We start from the raw sequence: 19,348 nt of genomic DNA on the forward strand, positions 1-19,348 counted from the left end.
GACGGAGTAGTGTTACATACATTCGCTATGGATAAAGAAAAAGAATGTATCTCTAGATTTTGGGAAATGTGCGTCTTTGCTTTCTGAGAGTAAAATGAGAAACTTGATGCCGATATCTTTTAGGGGTACAGTTAGCTTATCCTAGACTGGAGTCTGGGGGTCTGAGGTTCTGCAATGCATGATTCAAAACAAAATACCTGTAGAGAACTGCTTTATTAACACCAAAGGCACCGACTATGAGATCTGAGGAGAAAAGGGAATATGATTAGAACACGCCAAAACAACAGAAGATTATTGATGGTCACTGCATACTTCCAGCGGCGCTCACCTGGGTATCCATTCATGTCCAGATCCTTTGCACCCCTGAGGGCAAATCCAAAGCTGGCAGGAAAATTTCCAGTTGCCCACTGGCCAGCAATCACCTGAGATGGTTGTTCCCTGAGGCCGAGGGGGTGTCCGTTATAGATGTAGACAAGCCCCTGCTGATTTTCCCCACCAAATGGACAGCTGATAGCCACATCTGTCAAAGAAGAGCATTACGTTAACTCGTCTACGTCACAAGTTTTTTTGCTCTCTCTTTTGTTTTTCTCACCATTGAAACCATCCTGGTTCAGATCTCCAAGCGGTGCAATGGTGCTGCCAAACCTCCCGAATACTTGTGTGCCCGTCAGATGAGGGAGGCGGAGCTCCAAATTCAGGGGGTCACTCTGTAAGTAAACATAAACCCGCCCCATCTCTTCCAGACGGCCGTCGGAGCCTCGGACCATGAACATGGGGGCGCCCACCAGCAGGTCCGTCATCCTGTAAACAACGAGGCAAAGTCACAGGAATTCATTTAAGGTCAGGTGCATCAATGCCTGTAATGGGTGGTGGATGGTATCCAATCTGGATTCTGTCAGCTAATTATAGAACAAGAAAGAGAAGGGTGAGGAAGGGAGACGAGGTTACCACTCACCCATCACTGTTTATGTCAGTCGTTGCCACCGCATAGCCAAAGTACGACCCCATCTGTAAACAAATTTGTTTCCAAGACTTTAGCCAATAAAAAATCTTTTCTCATAAGGCATTAGCATCATGACGATTTGGTCTGATCTGGGATTACTGGGTTTATTATTAGAAACAGTCGCACTATTTCAAACGTGCTTTCTGCATTACAGAAATGAGGCCTGGAGGAAAACATAAGAACTCGATGGATTTAACAGATTCGATCAAGTTCTGTCTTGTTTCTGTTTGAGGTCAGTTTCATTTTCTGTCGTAAACTTTAGCAAAAAAAAAAAAAATCACAGGTATGCTAGAAGCAGCCAGGAAATTCACTTGTGATTTTATTTATTCAGCTTCAAGGTTAATCATCATTGTTTATGCAAGCGCCGTGCAATTCAAGTCTCGGAACCATTTACACAAATTGCCACAGTACTTTCCCCAAAGTTAAGCTTTACACCAAACCACGAATGACTCCAAAATCTAGTAAAGGGGACGTTTTAAAGGAAATTATTTTTTCTTGGACTGATTCAGCGGATTACGAACTTGCACACGGAGCACGGCAACTAAAACAAGGGTGGAAGTGGACGTGAAGGAGCTTTCTGTTGAAAGTAGAGATAGGATCTCTGGTACTCACCTGTTCGCCAGTGTAGTTAATCATGGTCTTTAGGTCTGTTCCATTCAGAATGGACACCTGCAACACAGCCGTTGCATACATATGGTGAACATGTTTTTATATGGTCTAACAGTATAACACAGGCTCTGGTATGAAATTCACAGTTAAAGCAATCCCCACTGACAACATCACCTTTAACCTTCCTGAACAAAACTCAGGTCTCTCATTCTAAAGACTCCTAAATAAAAGTGATGATTAAATCCCTTACCAATCCATAGAGCATGAGTCCTTTTGGGACACCGGCCACAAAATCTGAGGGTTGCAAAGTGAGATGAGACAAATAATTAGGAGGAAAGAATGCATTTGTCAAGTCCAGCGAGGGATAAGAGAATTACATTATTGAAGGCATATCCAGCACAATAATCATCTAAAATACTACAGCTGACTGCAATTTACTTCAGCTGTAATATTTGCATTCCGACGCAGAAACCTATATGTGTTTCACATCCTTCTTGCCTCATCTATCATTGGCCATGAGGTGCATACTCTCTTTTATTGACCCACCTTCTACCTGATCGCCACTGAATTCTCCAACAGCAACAGAATAGCCTGTAAACAAGAGCAAAGGCATGAGTCTAATATGTCATATGTATGTAATATAACTCAACCACTGACAGTGTCTTGCCTTGGTAGCTGTCATCATGTTCAGCCAGGACCTGTTTGGTCTGGATTTGGCTCCCAACAGACTGCATGAAATAACCTGGGTAGTATGCTCTGATAATGTCCTCCTTGGCTGCAGAGATCACCTGACCTGAAGAAAGACCAAGGAGAAATTAAAATAGCATTTGAAGGGTATTTTGAGGCAGTAGCTTCAATTACGGTGACCTACATACCTTGCCAAAAGTAACTGCCCGGCCCTCCCAATACCACTTTGCCGTCCTGAAAGATAAAACCTTGAGAATTACTACAAAGAAAATGAAAAAGATCAAATAAAACCCCAGAAATCTCTGTCGGTTTATTAATAGGACGTTAGTTATTACCGTTGTGAAGTCGGCACTGAATCCCCCCTGACAGTAACCTTGTCCCACCGCATCGCTGATCTCTAAAACACACAAGTAGTATTGTAATTTATTTGATGCAATAATTCTTTAATAAAAACAGGAAAATCAAATAATATTCAATGAGTTTCATAGATTAAGAGTTACCCTTGTCCATCCCCCACAAAGGAGACAGCTGCCATATCAAGACAAGCTATGTTTATGGAAAACAAGCGTGGAATACCAAAGATTCCCCATCACAGGTGCATTTGACTGGAAAAACAGCAAAGTCTTTTGCTGGATTGATAAGACTGATGGACACACAGCCATGACCCCGTGGGAGAATGAAGGGATGGCTACGGTCATGATGTCTCTAATCGGTCCATCATGGCTGGCCCCACCACACTCTTACAAACTTTGCCCTTTATTCTAGCAGAGACTCTCTGTGATATCAGACACCTGACACTTTCCTCCACCTGTTCAAGCCTGCTTGGACCCGTTTCTTCACCTTCACTATTTCTTCTCCCTTATTTCTTCTCCCTGTAGCCTCACTCTTCCTTCACCATTCCTCTCATATATGCACAAATAAATGAGGAGTTCAGCTAATCTTCATTCCTCTCCTCTCCAATGCATGCCACCACCTATCTAAATGTTCCTCCACCTGCTCTCTGCTTTTGCTGCAGATCACAGCGTCATCTACAAACATCATGGTCCAGTGGGTCTTGAAATAAGATGAAATATCTTGAATAACAAAATCCGTGTTCAGTCCGTTTAAACTACATCAGAAAAAAATATTTTCCCAACTTAAGATATTTTCAAGTAGTACAAAAGTAAAGTGAAGTTTTAAGACTTGGTGATGTAGAATCAATAGGTTGTTCCTGTTGTTATAAAAGAATATCTGAGAAAAAGCTTCGAAATTGGAGAAAAAAAGTGATATTCCCAAAATATCAAAAGACACCTCTTTAGTACGGGAAGACTATAAATAACATTCTTGGAAAAACATATTGGTATCAAATAAAAAGTATAAGATCCTTTTTAACAGTGACTCTTACCTGTGCGACAAGGTGCATACTCCACGAATTTGGTGAAATTTTTTGCTGAGAGGTAGCAGGTTCCAGTAGCGTCAGAATGGGGGGTATCCTTTTCAGTCCGCCAGGAATAGAGGGGGGCGCAAGCCTGAGGTAGAGAGGAAGTGGAGAGGCATGGGGATTGGTGGGGAGGGAGGATATGTGGTGATGAATAGGGTGAGCTTTTTAGGTAGGTATATCTTTTCCCGTTGCAACATCACCCTGGTGAACTCGGGAAGAGACCCAGGCCGAGGTCAGAGGAACATCTGGAGCGGGGTAACCACGTAACTCAACCCAGGTCACAACCCTCACAATCAGACCAAACATGAGGCGGCTCCACTTTGATGTCAGGGGGTCGCACACAAAACATTTCTTTACAGTGTGTCGAAACAGGAGGTGAAAATTGAGCCTGAATTACAACAACTTAATGGACAGTAATTTGGGAGACAAATTTCTAACTAGAAACACACACAACCCCCCATGATGTCGGAGTGAAACACAACTCCAAATCCTGGTTCTCACAACCATGTGGCCAGACCTCAATAAAACCCCCAATCATAACAGCGAAGAGCAGCAGTGGTGTGGTGCAAAGCTGACACTTAAGTCCTTCTCATCCAAACCCACCCCCTTAAAAAAATCATCTCTGAGGAGGTCAACTTACCAGAATGGTGTCATCGTGAGAACGCACAGTGGCACCAAACCACTGGTTGGATTTGAAGTCAACCTGATGTTCTGTTTCATTCAGCAAAGTAGTGCGATCTCCTAAGAGAAGTAAACATGACACTCAGTAAGAGTAAGAGCATGACAGAGCACATATTCCATCTGTCAAGTGTCCTAATACTTAATTCCCCTTCCAAGGTGCTCAGAAACATCTGGACCATTGGCAGGTTTTAAGACTGCAGTTTTCCATGCAAACACAATCAGAGTGAGAATTTGAAATGGATTTCTGGCCGATCTTCAGGAGACGATTGTTCTCTTGGATTGTCTAAGTTGGGTTTGGGGCTGGCCTCGCTTAACCTCGCTGAACCTTTGGTCTGTTTGAGCACCTGCCCTCTAAAGCAGATCTCCCACATGGCCGCTTTGACAGCAGCAGGCGACGCGACAGATGGCCTGGGGAGTCAGGTTTAAAGACAACTTTATTGGAAGGCAGATGTCATGCCTGTGCTGCAATGGAGAACAAAACGCAAACAAATTGATTCAGTGAGGAAGTCACATCATTACTGTATTGCTCATACACCGGAGGCCTGGCGAAGTCAAAAGTAGAGCTCGTAAAGGAAGTGGACATGTGAGGTGAAGAACGACCTAAGCGGTTCTGGTGATCAACGTTTGAAGCCCTGCAGACTTCTTCAAACCACATATGTGTTGCAAATGAGCACAGCAGCATCTCTTAAAGACTGAGAAATAGTCATGACCTTTATGAACGTGAAGAAAGCAGGCTGCGCATCAGGACTCGCGTTCCTGCTCACTCCTCCTAGTCTTTGTCCTGAACCAGCTAGGCCGCCTCAAGCTGCTTCTTGTCCTTGTGGAAACAGCGAAGGGGCCGGGGTCCAAGGAAAACACACAAACTCTGGCCCGGTTTCCTCGTAGCGGCCTCTAAGCTCATCTGTGTTTAGGCCCACACTCCTGTCTCCCTTACTATGTTTTTATTTTCAGTATTATAAACATCTACTTCATTTTTCTTCCCCTATCTCGCCCATATATCCATGTCCACACAGCTATTTCGCGCTTTTGTTTTCAGGGGATTCCTGCCTCCCCTCACCCAAGACGGTCAACAAAGACATTATAGCTTTTTAATAACCCCACTGTATTTCTGCTTAATCTCTGTGGGCTTTTTTCATCATGGGCTTACAGCAACGAAAACCTCGTCCTTGTGTTTTAAGTGGTCTGAAGGGGAATGACATGACCAACACTTCAAACGGATTCATATGAGCCTATTACTTTAACTAATCCGCCTTAGCTGTATGGTATATTTCTGAAAGCATACATCTTGTTAATATTTTCTTAACTCCGGGGTCTTTGTTTGGATAAGTGTAATGCAAAGCCATCGAGCAAAGGTGGGTGCTAAACAGTGGCTGTGTCGGTTTTAGTCATTTTATCCAGGTAACCAGAAATAGAGGCAGAAAAGGTCTCTTAGAATTTGTGCAACCACGAGATCATCAGTTGTCTGACCACGAAAAAATGAGGAAACAAACTGACATAACCGCTTCGCAGACCTCTAGCGTAGTCATTTTAATCGCTGTGTTAATTTGGAATCACTTTATTGGGTATTAAAAATGTTCATTTCGGTTCGGTTTGTCATCTGAAGCTACGTGAAATTCTTTTGAGGAAAAAAACAGATAAAGATAAAACCCAAATACAAGCGACAACAAGTCATCTGACCGAAGTCCCCGGGGAGGCCGGTTAGCGCTGTTCACTGAAGCGACGCGGTGCCCCCGACCCATGTCCCGTGGGACCCGCAGAGGAGTGTGGGGGTCTGGAGTGCATCCATATGACTCACGCTCGCCTTTGAACTGCGTGTGAGAGGGCAGCCATTAGTGAGGCTCGAGCCTCTCCATGTGAATGTGTGTGTATTTCTGTGTGTCAAGAGTTTCTAAGACAAATGGCCAAATTCACTCATCGCATCAGCTGCCCCTGTGGGAGCGCTGGGAGCCGGAGACAAGATGGGGGGCGGGGGCAGAGGGACGGAGCTCTGGTTTCTTCCACTTCCCTCTCGCTCCTTCTGGCCTTCCCACCCTCCCTTCCCATCCCATCCGTATGTACCCCTCCCACACAGATCCATAGAAAGGCTCTTATCTCGATGGAAGAGGAAGTGGATAGGAGGGAGGGGGCCTCTGGCCACTTCGACCCAATTAGTTAGGCTAATTAAGAGGGTCTGTGGCTTAGGGGTCAGACCTGAAGCACATCGAGAGACTGGGAGACCTATGACACCACTTTGTTTCATAGTAAGTAGCAGCAATCTGGTGGAAAATCATATCTCATGCAGCAGCACTCCTTTTACTAGCATTCATTATGGAGAGTTTTTCAAAAGTAAAAAATAGCTCTTAGCTCGATCAATAAATGCCTATTCATTGCCACATTCAGGATGAGCAAAGTAAAGAGTCACAATGACAGCAGCAAATGAATTGCAAGGCGAATGTCACCGACATACCAGCTGTCTGGCGCGATCGCATTCATATGCATGCGTCCATGTGTGGAGTGTTTCTCCATTGTACTCGAATCTGTCTTGATCTCCAGATGTCCGAACCAGCGCTGGCACTGAAATCAGCCCTGTTTAAAAGGCCCTTAGAAAATATGAAAGACATTCTCTGACAACTCAGGGCACTAACCATCACGGCGAGACCTCGATGCTAGCGAGTGACATCATTCGCCTTGGCCTCCAGCCAACGACCCTGGACGTCCCACGCATTTATAATGCAAGAAAAACACAGCAAAAAAAAAAAATTTGTGGAGCAAAGAGTACCGAGCTACAGTGTCCAATAAAAGAATGTTGTTAAACTGGCTTGTGAAACACTCAATGGAATATTTCTCCATATCGAGAGTTATGGACGGTGTATTTAAGTTGGCCTACAAACGCTATGGTTTCATTTCTTCGGAGAAAAGTTTTAAAAAAAGACTCAGTATCTGTCCTGATCCTCACCTTGCTATCGATACGCCGTGCCAAACAATTCAAACGGTAGTCTGTCAACAGACTGAAACACAGATCCATTCATTAGACAACCTCACCGACTTCCCCTTGTCCTCCCAAAACACCTTACCTCATTCTAACTGAACTGGAGCTCTTTTGTCAGGACTGGTGGTGTCTGATTCACCTGTCATACCAACGGGATATCTCTTTGTCTCATCTGTTTGTTTATTGATTGCTTATCTGCCTATACCTCCTGGGGAGAGGCAACATAAACATGTCCGAGAGGAAGTGAGAAGTTTCCTTGAAAACCCTCATCAGTGCCTCTTTATCCTTCTCATCTCTAAAGAAAGGACACAAACCGGAAAAAAAAAAAAAAAAGGATCTTCCCAAGTCAAGGAATCAGTGTAGTCACCAAGCGCTCAGCGGAACGGAATACTGACGCCCGAGCCAGGAAGGAAAACACTCATGTACTCAAGAGTGTGCTCTCATAGAACATGAACAGCATCTTCAGGTTCTTAACCTCTTCATCCACCAGGATATGTTCCAAAATGAATCAGTAAGTTCAAAAGTTATCAGAAAGTATTTCCCAAAACAATACCAGAAGAGTTGCAGTAGAAATGTCAGACCACCTCAGTGGCTCCTTCACCATCCTTACCTTTGGTATCAAACTCGATGACGTGGCAATCTGATTGGCCGAGGCTCCACGGACAGTAGAAGACGGATCCTCCCTCTGTAATGTTAGCCTGCCTCGTGTTGGCCTTGGGAGCGCCGATCACGACGCTCGCACTGCAAACAAGAGACGATTTGTTGAAAATCAAATGTTTCTTATTTACTAAAACCACAAAATAAACCAGAACATTTTACCTAAACCATTTTTTTTTAAAAGAACAGGCTTCTAGCATGGCCTCAATTAAAGAATTACTTTCCAGACCTCCCACCTGACAGCTTCAAACTCGATGCCTATTTTAGCACTTAGCAAGCTGCATTCTGACTCAGAAGAAAAACATTTTAACAGGTAGCAGCACTGTTTTTACACACAAACCAGGGAAACTGCTTCTATGGCATGTATTAACACCACTTGTGCAGTCATATATACGAAGAGAAACACTCAAACGGTCGCACATGTACCCCTGTGGGGCAGATTCAATAGGAAAACAAAAAAAGCAGACAGGCTAAGTGGAGTCACATTCTTGTTTCTTCAGCTGTGACACATAACTTCGAGGTCCTTGCTGCACTGTACTACTAGAGGAAGGGCAGTCAACCACTTCAAGTTCTAACTGAGCACAGGATTCTCAGGGTGGAGGTAGAAATCGTAGCCAGTCGCGATTTGTTGATGTACATCAAGATTTGGGCAAAGTTGGCAAAGTTTCTCCCCGTAAGTGGATGATTTAGCCATTACCTCATTCCGGACCCACTTGACCTGACACTAAGAGTTGCTGGTATTGATGTGGGTAGAGGAGGCAAAGGGCAAACGGCGTCTAGAGGGTTCCACTGCAGGAAGAGCACACCCTTTCCTCAACCAGATTGTCCATGAACGTTTGTATTTTGGCTAAACGGAGCATCCTGCCCCAAGGGCAGCTAGACGCTATGAAGACTTTGAGGCAGCAAGCGTCAAAAGGCACTTGTGAGTCGTGATTAATCCAATTAAACCAATCTATTACCTCAGATGACAAAACAGCAAAAGTTATGGAATGGCTTAAGGAAAAAAATGGGCATTAATTTTGTTGGTGGTCAGTAAACTACCTCAAGGTTTTGAAAACACAAATGTGGGAGAATGAAGGGATGGCTACAGAGCTGAGGTAATGAATTTAGTATCAGCCCATTAATGTGGTCTTAATACCTCAGGGGAGATGTGGTGCAACGCCAAATTCCAAATGAGAAGCAGAGACTCCCAGTTTGTCTTGGAAGAAAACGAAGCAAATTGCTCCGACTTGGAGAGCAGAGGAACGGTTTATGACCTCATGTGCAGACATAGGGATATATCAGGGGAGCAGCAGAGCTCCACCTGTGCATTAATCTAAATCACAGGGTGTCTTCCTCTGGAAGAATTCTCATGAGGCGGCCGAGGATCTCCCTCTCGGAATGCACAGAGTAGGGAAATATTCAACGCTCCTCTGTTAATTTGCTCAGAAACTTTAACCAGAAAAGAATCAGACAGAAGAGCAGAGATCAACAAATGTTTCAATGTCAAGAAATAATCAACCACATGTATTCAATAAACAACTCGGCTGAAGGAAAATGTGCCAACTAACAAAACCAAGGATGTTCAGTGTCAAAGAATCTTGAGTCCAACCGTAGATTTCTGTGGAAGTTTTTCACAGAGAAACAAATACAGGAAATAACCAAACAAGCAGATCATGCTTTAATTAGCAAGCTGGCAGTAGATGCAACTTTTCATTACCTTACACGGTTACACACAGATGTGCCAACACACACGCATACACACACACAGAGAGAGAGAGAGAGAGAGTACAGATTGATAGCAATCAGAAAGCACTGTAAATGACGAGGGATTAGCATTTAATGGGTCTTTATCTGGAAAGAGTCAGTCTGGTGCTTAACTGGCATTTCCCCTGCCAGTGGCTAATCTGCTAGCGGTGGGCTCAAAAGGTAGAGATTTGGTATCATTAGCATTCAGTGAAGGCAACTAGCTACCCGAGTACTGGATTACAGATTCCTTTGTAAATGTAGTGGCGTTTAGGACCAGAAAGGCGTATGCATATATTTCATTTTTGGAGGTCAAGTGATTTGGAGCTGTTCTGTCTTTAGGTAGCATCAAAGCTAGGACCAATCTTTTGGTGATGCTCGGTATAATGTTTTGGCTACTGGGAAATTAAACCAGTGTTCAATCCTTCATGTCTCTGTGGACAAACACAAAACCCCATTTCACGAAAAGAGAAACATGAGCAACATCGTCCCCAGGGAGGTAGCAAATGAAAAGCATTAGAAGCTCTATAGACGACTCATACAGCAACCACTAATGGCCTCCACCACCCAACACGCGATTAACGTTAATTAAATAAATGAGACTGATCTTGCGTGGAAGAAATGTGTGAAATAGCTTCACTATAAGCAAACAACTGAATTTGTCTTTTGTCAGGGAGGGCTATTCTACAAGAAGTTTCCCACCCCTCCATAATTACTGGAATGCAACCAGTATTTAATGTGGGGCTGAGGAAGAGTACTGTAATACTACCGCTGATGTGACGCTTCTGTGTTGGCATTGTTAATGATGAAGGTTGCAGGAGGAAGTTGTCTTAGGGCAAATTCCTCTATTGCCCCCTGTCGTTTTAGCAAAAGGAATTCTTTCCTAATTTCGCGTGAACCAATTCCACCCCTGCTGCAGAGATGATGTTAGTTGAATGTAAGCAATGGCCAGTTTAAGCGTGACATATATGTGTAGAGCCAACCAGCACTGGCGGCAGTCCTCAGCAGGACTCACTGAATACTGTGGCACAGATACAACAGTTGGACGGGGAGCCGTGGTCTTTGGAACTCAGCGACACCTCGGCAAAAGACACTCAGTGGTCCGTGGAGTTTACCTTGAGCTATCAACACATGCTTCAACACTGGAGTGGTTCCATATCAGGAAAGGAACCCTAACCAAGTGATTTAAGCCAGACAGAACTTGACCTTCAGCGCTGCCACTCCAGCAACGGAATGACAGAGGATATCAAAATACCACGGCTTTGATGATTTGCTCCGCTAAAAATTAAATCAAACGATGCCTGGGTCAATGCATGGAAATACAGAGCTGGTCACACGTTCCACAATTGAATCATTGCATGAAGTCATACGCTTGCAATATTGACTTTCTTCGGCTTGCCTGGGTACTTCAGCATGAGATTGGCTGAATCAGAGAAGCGAGACTTGGACTACTGTGTTATGACTTATTCTAGACCACATGGAGCCGTACGAAGAGCCTCGCATCCTCAGAGGCGAATCCAGACGGGAGCTGTTTGAGTCTTTAAATCCTCCATATGGACGATCATCCATTCACACACCACATGCGCACATGTTCTCAGCGCCGCTGAGGATGATGAGAGTAGCAGTTCACGCTGCTGCGGCGTCTGCTGCACTGAGGACACATGCCATGGAGATAGTCATACGGCACTGTGTGTTTTAGTAGCAGATAAAGGATGTGTATGTTGCCCTGCAGGACAGCAGCAAGTCGAGTCTTCTGTAAACCAAATATATAAACATTTCCACCACCTGGGATGAACATGAAAACTGAGATCTGAACCCAAACCAGCCTACACTGATCAAATAAACAGTCCAGTCCGTGGAGTTCACGCTGATCCCACCGTAAAATATGTACGTGCTGCACATACATATGCAAACCGAGAAGGAACAGGAGGCGGTGAGTCAAAACAGTAATAAATAAATGAACGTCTCAGACAATGAAGGGTCATAATGTTTAATCTTAATGACAGTTAAATCAGCGTTAAATGAGTGAATATTGGAGGCACGCAATGAATGAAAACTTTGTTTAGATTTAATCCCTCTGCAACCACAAGAAAAATATTCTCAGTCTCTTCAGAAGGAAACCGGAATTGCAAAAGGGGCCCTGCTAAATTCACAGCAGGACAAAACAAAAAATGCGTAAATCTAAAAGGAAATTTGAAATTTAAATTTTCACTTAGGACCTTTGTGGGAATTACTCAGACCTAGATACTTATTTAGTGATTGTTGTCTTTACCTCTGACCTATCAGGGAGCTGCACCCATCATGTGAATGGGTTATATCTCTCTATGTTTAGAGTGTTATGTCAAAAAATAACTTCACATGTGGTCAATGAGGAATTATAAACGTTTCACAAGTTTTAAACAATTAGCCATATTAAAATGTTTAAGCCTTTTCTCACGCCGAACGTTTGCAACCCCCCACCTCCATCCTTTCACGGAGCTCTAAAATCTTCCTGCAGGGATTTTAACTGCTGGTGGTTCACACCTCTCCACAATGCTCACATCAGGGGGTCTGGTCCTCTCACCTCAGGAAAGGGAGGCTGTTGTGTTAGACCTGATAATGGGGGAGGGAAAGGTGGTCGGGGGGTGTTGGGGAGCAGCTACTGAGCCACGTTTTGCACCCACAAACTCATCCACACACGCATACATCCAGATATATCATTTCTATATAAAAAGCTTTTGTACTCATTTGAATTTCAACCAGCGTGCTGAAAGATGCTGTGTCATATATATATATATATATATATATATATATATATATATATATATATATATATATACATATATATATATATGTTAGCTTTTCTCAAGTTACCAATGAGTCACTTTGTGACCCGGGGGTTAAAACAAACCAGACCCACTGGCCTTCTGAGATTAAAACAAGTGAAGTATAAGTCAAGATGGTCCTGACCAACGGCTAGCACCATTCCAACGGAGACATGACGTCTTTGGGGCATTCCCAACCCGATACAGCAGACGTGACGGGGTCTATGGGCCATTTAAACACATCATCACCATCCAGGTCCACATCCTTTTCCAGTGAAACGCACACTGGCTCATTATTCAAAGCACTTTCTTACCTACAGAGCAGTAAAAATTAGACAAGAGCTTTATGTCTCAGACAGACTGCAGCCAAGCCAAGTTTAGTATATCCTGACCGACCTTTAAAGCTCCCAGCCTGCTCGACGTCTGACCGTCGATGTTGAACACCAGGTTTAACAACAGAAAATTAAAGGAGGCCCATAAATCAAGAAAGAAATGAGTCACGCTGAAAACTCCTCAAACTGAAAATAGTAAACAAGTCATACCGTCGGACAAAGAGCTCCATTGTCTGCTCGCAAAAGACGTGAACCTGGATAAAGAAAAGCTTGGCAGCCCAAATATACAAGCCGAACTCCTGCAGCACGGACACTTATTGGTTCAACTTCAAGAACGGTAGAAAAGGACGTCAGTGAAAAAAACAGGAATAAGACCGATCACATATAGAGAGGGACTTCAATATAGACAAAGAAAACACAACGGCCAAAGTGGTCAGAAGAGACCCCCAGTCCTGTGTCAATATTGGTTCCACTCCCGTCCCGTCTGACAGGGTAAACTTCAGGAGAGTGACCTACATGGACTGGCTGACCTCAACCGTGTGCTTGTCATGGTTCAACCATCCGTGAGCTCATGCACGTTTCCCAAACGTCACAGGCACAAGTGTGTGGACTGGAACATATTACTCCATCACTGAACGCTGATTCGTAATGGCTCTATAATCCCACCCAGAGCTGTCGGGAGGGGAAAGGTGCTTGAAATTCATGCTCCACCAAATGCCCAACAGTTGCTCGCAGACAGGCAACAGGACCCCATTCATACACCCCAGGATGGGTCGGTTATTATTTACAGCCCCTAACCTTCAACTTTGGTACAATCCACTCCCTTATCTCTGCCAGGCACCAGGGAAAAGTCAAAGAGGAGTCAGATAATGTCTGATTATTAAGTGTGAGAGGAGAGAGGCATCCCTCAGATGTCTTTCCAGTGATGAAGAGGCGGTCCAGCCTGGGAACCGGAGCACAAGCAAGGAGTCAGTCGTCACTCAACATGAAATAACACACACAACAGGAGGCCATAGATCCTCTTGCCCTTCCTGAGTCCATCTGACAAGAGCCTTCGCACAGATCATGGACTCTATCCTCAGGCGTTCTCCCATGGTGGGCATTCCGCCAGCATCCAAACTTAATTTTATTACTCCAGGCCGAAGGGCACAAAAGAGCGGCTTACATAGAGCGGTAATAGATGAGCGTCCACGTGGACGAAAGCCAGGCTTTGTGTTTGTAGGACTGACCAGAGCGTCTAAAGATGGGAGAAGTATCATCCTTCATGTCTCTGGATCTACATCTGCCATCGGTCTCATTTTGTTGTTGTCCCACCACAGTCCAAACAGCGATGATGGAATGCCAACAGCTCTATTCATAAGGTTGGAGTCGGGCTAACAGCAGCTAATCTTGACAGGAAGAGAGGCCCTCGGCTGACCTCACCCCGGGATCCTAGCAACTCCCCCACAAGAGATAACAGAAACTCACACTGATGCGTTTTGGTGTCAACTTCTAAGGATCTGTGAATTAAAGTGGATGATACATGCGGTTTGCTGATAAAACGATGACTCGCGCTCTTAAATCTGCTCACTCGTACTTTGTTTTGTTTGACATTTGACTTGTGGATAGTCATCATCCACAGGAAAATGACAGGGCACTGGGTTGAAGGAAGCTTCACTTGCAAATTATTCCTGCTCTCTGTACACTCGATCCTTTGTCTCGCCCCCTCCTCCGTAAGCGTGGCATCTCCACTGCAGGAAAGTTCAGATTAAGTCATCAGGAAGATGACGTCTACTCTGTCTCATACTTAATGAGACGAAGAGAGATGATGGCGAGCGAGAGGCTAGACGGTGGGGGGAAGGTCTTACTAGATGGATGAATTAAAAAGCCCTGCAGAATGACATCAGCATAGGAGGAGGTGAGGAGGGGGATGTTGGAGAGAGATGAAGGGTCCACACTCTCAATCTTCACATCCTAAATCATACCTTTCTCTTGAAGGCAGTGCTTTCCAGACAGGGAAATGAAGCAGCAGCCTTTTAAAAGAACAGCTAGGGCCACAGGAAGAGGGGGGAAATCTCCCCTTGTCTGAGTGTCTGCCGTCCACAGAGGAGGGGAGGAGGAACAGGGAAACCAGAGCTGCTTCTGCTGGCGGCCCACTCGGCACAAAGCCCCCTCACAAATCCAAGCGTACTGGCTGGTTGAACGGCCAGCAGATTGGCTCCGCAGACGGAGACACAGCCAGGAAGTCTGATTATGTCTGAGCGTAACCTTGGCTGTGGCTGCCTAACCTTTTAGTAATGATTATTACGATTGCCGGGTTGGGTCCAAGGCTTACGAAAACCTACAGAACGGGTAGCAGCACAAATGCACATCAGTCAGCAGCTGCTTTAACCCATGCCTCGCTCTCTGCTCCATCCCAGATGATATGAAGTCCTCTAAGATGTTCTACACTCTCCGCTTCTCCTGAGGGGGATTAGTCCAGACCAAAGTCATGTATGGATGATTTTAAAACCCTCAGAATGATTGATGCGTTAATCTCCAGAGGAAGAATGCTGGGTTTTGCAGGGATCACATCCTCAACAGAGCCAGGAAGCATCTCAGTGAGTAGCTCCACTCCAAAACCACTTGGAGGTGATTGCTAAAGGTTACAGCTAATGGGATTTTTCTGCCGTTTGAAGGCAAGAGCAGATTAAAAGGTCGGGATTTAGTGTCATTTTACAGATTTGATGGCGATTCCAAAGGGTTCTAATCTTTATTTTGGTTCAATCGCAAACTCGTTTGGTTTTTTTAAAATCAGAACTGTCGTATTTAATAGATTCAATTAGAAAACTAGTCAATTAAATGCTTTATTACAATGAGTTCTGTGCGCAGAGGGCGTGTGCGCTGTGCGTAAAGCATGTGTCCAGAGACCAGCTCCAAAAAAATAAATCGAAGCTAAAAGGACATCTAACTGACCAAAATGTTCTTTCCTATTATGAACGTGTCTTGTAACTTAACATGGGAGCTTTAACGTGTTGGAAAAAAAATCTACACAATCTAATGGAAAGTTTGGTTACATGTTGAAGTACCCAGAAATACTAAACACAAATGTTTCATGTACTTTTTTTTTTTTTTTTTGCTGGAAATCTTGATTAAATATTTTATTCCTACAAACGCAGGACACATTTTGACGTTGGAGAATCTCACCTGGAAGAATCAGCCAAATAAAAGTCAACGGCATATCCGAAATAGCTCCCTGATGGTCCGCTGTAAACAGCTGGGTTCTCCACGTCCAAGTTGAACGCCTCGCAGACAGGCAGAGAAAAAGTGAGAAATAACCCGGTGATGTGGAGGAACGATCGCGCCAGGCGCGCTGCTGTCCTCGGCGTCTTTACGCAAAGTTGTCCGGAGCCCATTTTTGGCGAATAGAGAAATCCGCTGAAGTTCGGTTTAAATGTGGAGATCGTCCCACTTTCTGTCGCTTACGAGACCACGAGTGGATCCTGCAAACAGCGGTGGAATATGGCTACAACTGCATCCCTGTAACTCTAACCGGCCAGTGTCTCATTAATGCTCCGTCAGCTCCTCTCGGCGTCGCCCGCTCTTGCCTCTCTCCATGCCCACGCCTTCCACACTCACCTACACATCATACATGGAGCAGGGAGTTCCCACACCCGTGACAAAGTTTAGAAGAGGAGGAGCCTGTGATTCCCTATTTTAAAAAAAGGGAGAATTTAAAAAAAGAAAAGAAAAATAAATTTAAAAAAAAAAACATGGCCGCGTCCACAGATTTGTCCCTGATCACTGTTGGTGAAACAAGTTTCACACTTTTGTCTTCAGGGATTTTCTTATCAGTGACCTTAATGCGAGAACAATGGGTCCCAAATCTTGGTTTCCATTTTTATCTTGATTATCTTAAGCTGTTAAGACTGAATGTGCTGTTAAAGGTGATGGGGGTCAAGAAAACCTTCTTAATCTCTGATAAATCAGGAGAATTAATTGGGAAATTGTTGTTATTTTCAAGGAAACGGAGCACAAGTCTCCACCAGAAAGCAGCAGTTCAACACTAGGTTGACCTTGCTGGTGTGACACCTTCATCATGAAACCATCTCCCACAATTCAAAATAATCACAGGTTTGTGGGTATTGAAGACGATTACGACTATTTAATCTCAGCAACAAATTTACCATGATTCCAATGAGTGTAATCAGACCCGGAATGCTGCTTGGATCCACATCGGACTTCAACATGTGGTACGTCTTAGGGGGATTGTGTCATTTTTGTCCCGGCATTGTCGACATCATGAAGCTGGAAGCCAAACATCTTGTAATTACCCTTCTCTGGTAATCATTAATAATCCTTTGAAAAGGGATTCAGACACAGATGGCGATCCGGATCACTATCAGAACCCAATGGATCATATGTTTCTGGCTTTACAGGGATGGGACGTCAGGGGGATGGGCAGCTTTTTTACTATTACCTCTTACTCAAACAGGACAGAGGTGAGAAATTGGGCTGCGAAAAGCAACCAATCACCGAAAGAAAACCTCCAAACATCTGATCCAGGCCAGCTGGAATTGGTGACTGTTGGTTTAACTGAATCACTCCGAGCCTCGGGGATCGAACACAGGGGCCAAATTTGGACGAGTGGCAGGAACAACATGAAATCTGTCAAGTGCTGCTCGTATTTATAACTAGTCTGAAGCGCTCCAGCATGGGGAGGGAAGTCTGACTGTAGACTGATGGGAGAAATCCATAGTGTCTCGGGGCGACTGTGGGGGGAGGGGGAGTTCACAGCTGTCGGGGCCACTTGATGGTTCAAAGACCTGATCCTGATCCTGGAGGGTCTCATTCTGTTTTTAGATTGTTGGGATGAACTTGAAGGAGGAGTTGGGTTCAAGAAACAAATCGTATGTAGAAATAAGACGTTTTAGCATCTGTTAAAAAAACAAACTGGTGGCACAGAATGATGATGATCGACGTTTCCGATCATCTGAAGCCATCAGAGGTCATCGTGTCATCACAAACAGTCCCATGACCTCAGCGATGAGGTGAGTCAGAGGGCAGCAAACACTTCCACAGATAATTCTGGTATCAGAGGTTAGTCATTCTTTAGTTTCTTCTCCCTTATTGAGCTGCACTCTTCTGTTTTCTCTCCACCCTCAGTGATCTGCTTGACATCTCAAAGGCTCACAATTGGCCAGGAGATAAGAGAAATATTTATTTCAAGGGTTTTTCTGCTCACATCATGAGTTAAACTATAAAAGCCGGAGTATACAAGCTTGTTTAGTTTCAAACCCTTTCTCCGCTCTGTGATGCAAATTTGAGTCTGAATGACTTAACAATATTTTCCATTATGTCTAAACTGTGAATTCATTTTAAAAGGTGGGTGTGGTTTTGTTCCAATGCCTCTGCTTTGACATCATCACTTGGCCGCCGTGGCAACAGATCTGAAGTGCAGGAGAACATTTTGCAGAACTCCACACAGCTGGCCAACTACTTTAAATATAGACCTGACACATTGGCACGTCTGCAAGATCCTGCATATACTTGTATTTATATTTATATAAATAAATATGCATCTATAAATATGCATATATATATATATATATTATATATATATGGGATTTGCTTGAGCACCTGCACACATAAACATCGAATCTCCTCCTCTATAGCAACCAAATGTTTTCCAGTATTCTGGGACAAATTATTAATAGCGCAGCCAGAGGGCCACTTAGTGTCATTATCTCCTCACAGCTTTATCTAAGTATGAAGGTGTCAACATGGCATTTTCATGCAGCTGTCTCCCATTTTCCTTACAGTTCTTTATGGTGCAGTTAAACAGATCTGGCAACACATGAAAGCAAACATCCCCATAACCTGCTTTCTTTCTCCTGCGTGATTTGGGTTGGAACACTTCAACATTCTGGATTTTATCTATATTTGATTTCTATCTGAGCGTTAGGCGAGAAGATCAATGCTGTTTGTTGATACACAAGGGTGAAATAGGGGGTGGTTAGCATAAAATGCTAAATCAATGCTGTCTGAGGTGACAGTGATATGATAGAGGTTTAGATCCTCTTGTCTTGAATGAAAGCAACAACTTCCCTCACACAATAAAACTTAACGGCAAAAGTTTTCCCTCCTGTTTCCTGTCTTTGTGCTAGGCTAAGCTAAAGTAGGCTCAGTTTTCATATTAATAATACAGCCCAGGGGTATCAATCCTTTCACCAAACTCTGTAGAACATTATGGCTCTGTTTACATAGCTATTTTAAAGGGTAACAATGGGGGGGCTATTGTCTTCCCCCTTCTGGGACAGCAGCAGAGTTATTAACAGCAATTGAGGAGCCAATAGCTGTTAGCAGCCAATTCAAAGAAGAAGAAAATCAGCTGAAAATGGCACAGGAGCCACATCTTCCTCACTACTGATCAACCCAAAACAAATTATTTCTTAAAATCTTTACTTTCAGATTTACGGTCACCTCCCATTCTGTCTTTGTTCC

The 19,348-nt window shown here is 44.0% G+C and overlaps 1 protein-coding gene across 2 annotated transcripts in view; it reads right to left on the minus strand.

Annotated features, from left to right (window-relative positions):
- Positions 1–16,555, minus strand: part of itga5 (integrin, alpha 5 (fibronectin receptor, alpha polypeptide)) — a 32,255-nt gene extending 15,700 nt beyond the window's left edge. The window contains exons 1-14 of one of the 2 annotated variants that reach the window (XM_068330028.1): positions 16,052–16,550; positions 7,979–8,109; positions 4,360–4,460; positions 3,684–3,807; positions 2,635–2,696; positions 2,488–2,533; positions 2,280–2,405; positions 2,159–2,203; positions 1,863–1,906; positions 1,616–1,672; positions 956–1,008; positions 593–801; positions 329–520; positions 198–243 (exon numbers count right to left, since the gene is read on the minus strand). In XM_068330028.1, the coding sequence (XP_068186129.1) occupies positions 198–243; positions 329–520; positions 593–801; positions 956–1,008; positions 1,616–1,672; positions 1,863–1,906; positions 2,159–2,203; positions 2,280–2,405; positions 2,488–2,533; positions 2,635–2,696; positions 3,684–3,807; positions 4,360–4,460; positions 7,979–8,109; positions 16,052–16,260 (1,445 nt within the window). In that variant the 5' untranslated portion in view covers positions 16,261–16,550. Of the gene's footprint in view, positions 1–197; positions 244–328; positions 521–592; positions 802–955; positions 1,009–1,615; positions 1,673–1,862; positions 1,907–2,158; positions 2,204–2,279; positions 2,406–2,487; positions 2,534–2,634; positions 2,697–3,683; positions 3,808–4,359; positions 4,461–7,978; positions 8,110–16,051 lie in introns of both variants that reach the window. The other variant, XM_068330033.1, reaches the window with a different exon arrangement.
- Between the last annotated feature and the right edge of the window lie 2,793 nt (positions 16,556–19,348).

The sequence above is a fragment of the Antennarius striatus genome, chromosome 2, assembly GCF_040054535.1.
Source record: "Antennarius striatus isolate MH-2024 chromosome 2, ASM4005453v1, whole genome shotgun sequence".
In the NCBI taxonomy this organism is placed as follows: domain Eukaryota; kingdom Metazoa; phylum Chordata; class Actinopteri; order Lophiiformes; family Antennariidae; genus Antennarius; species Antennarius striatus.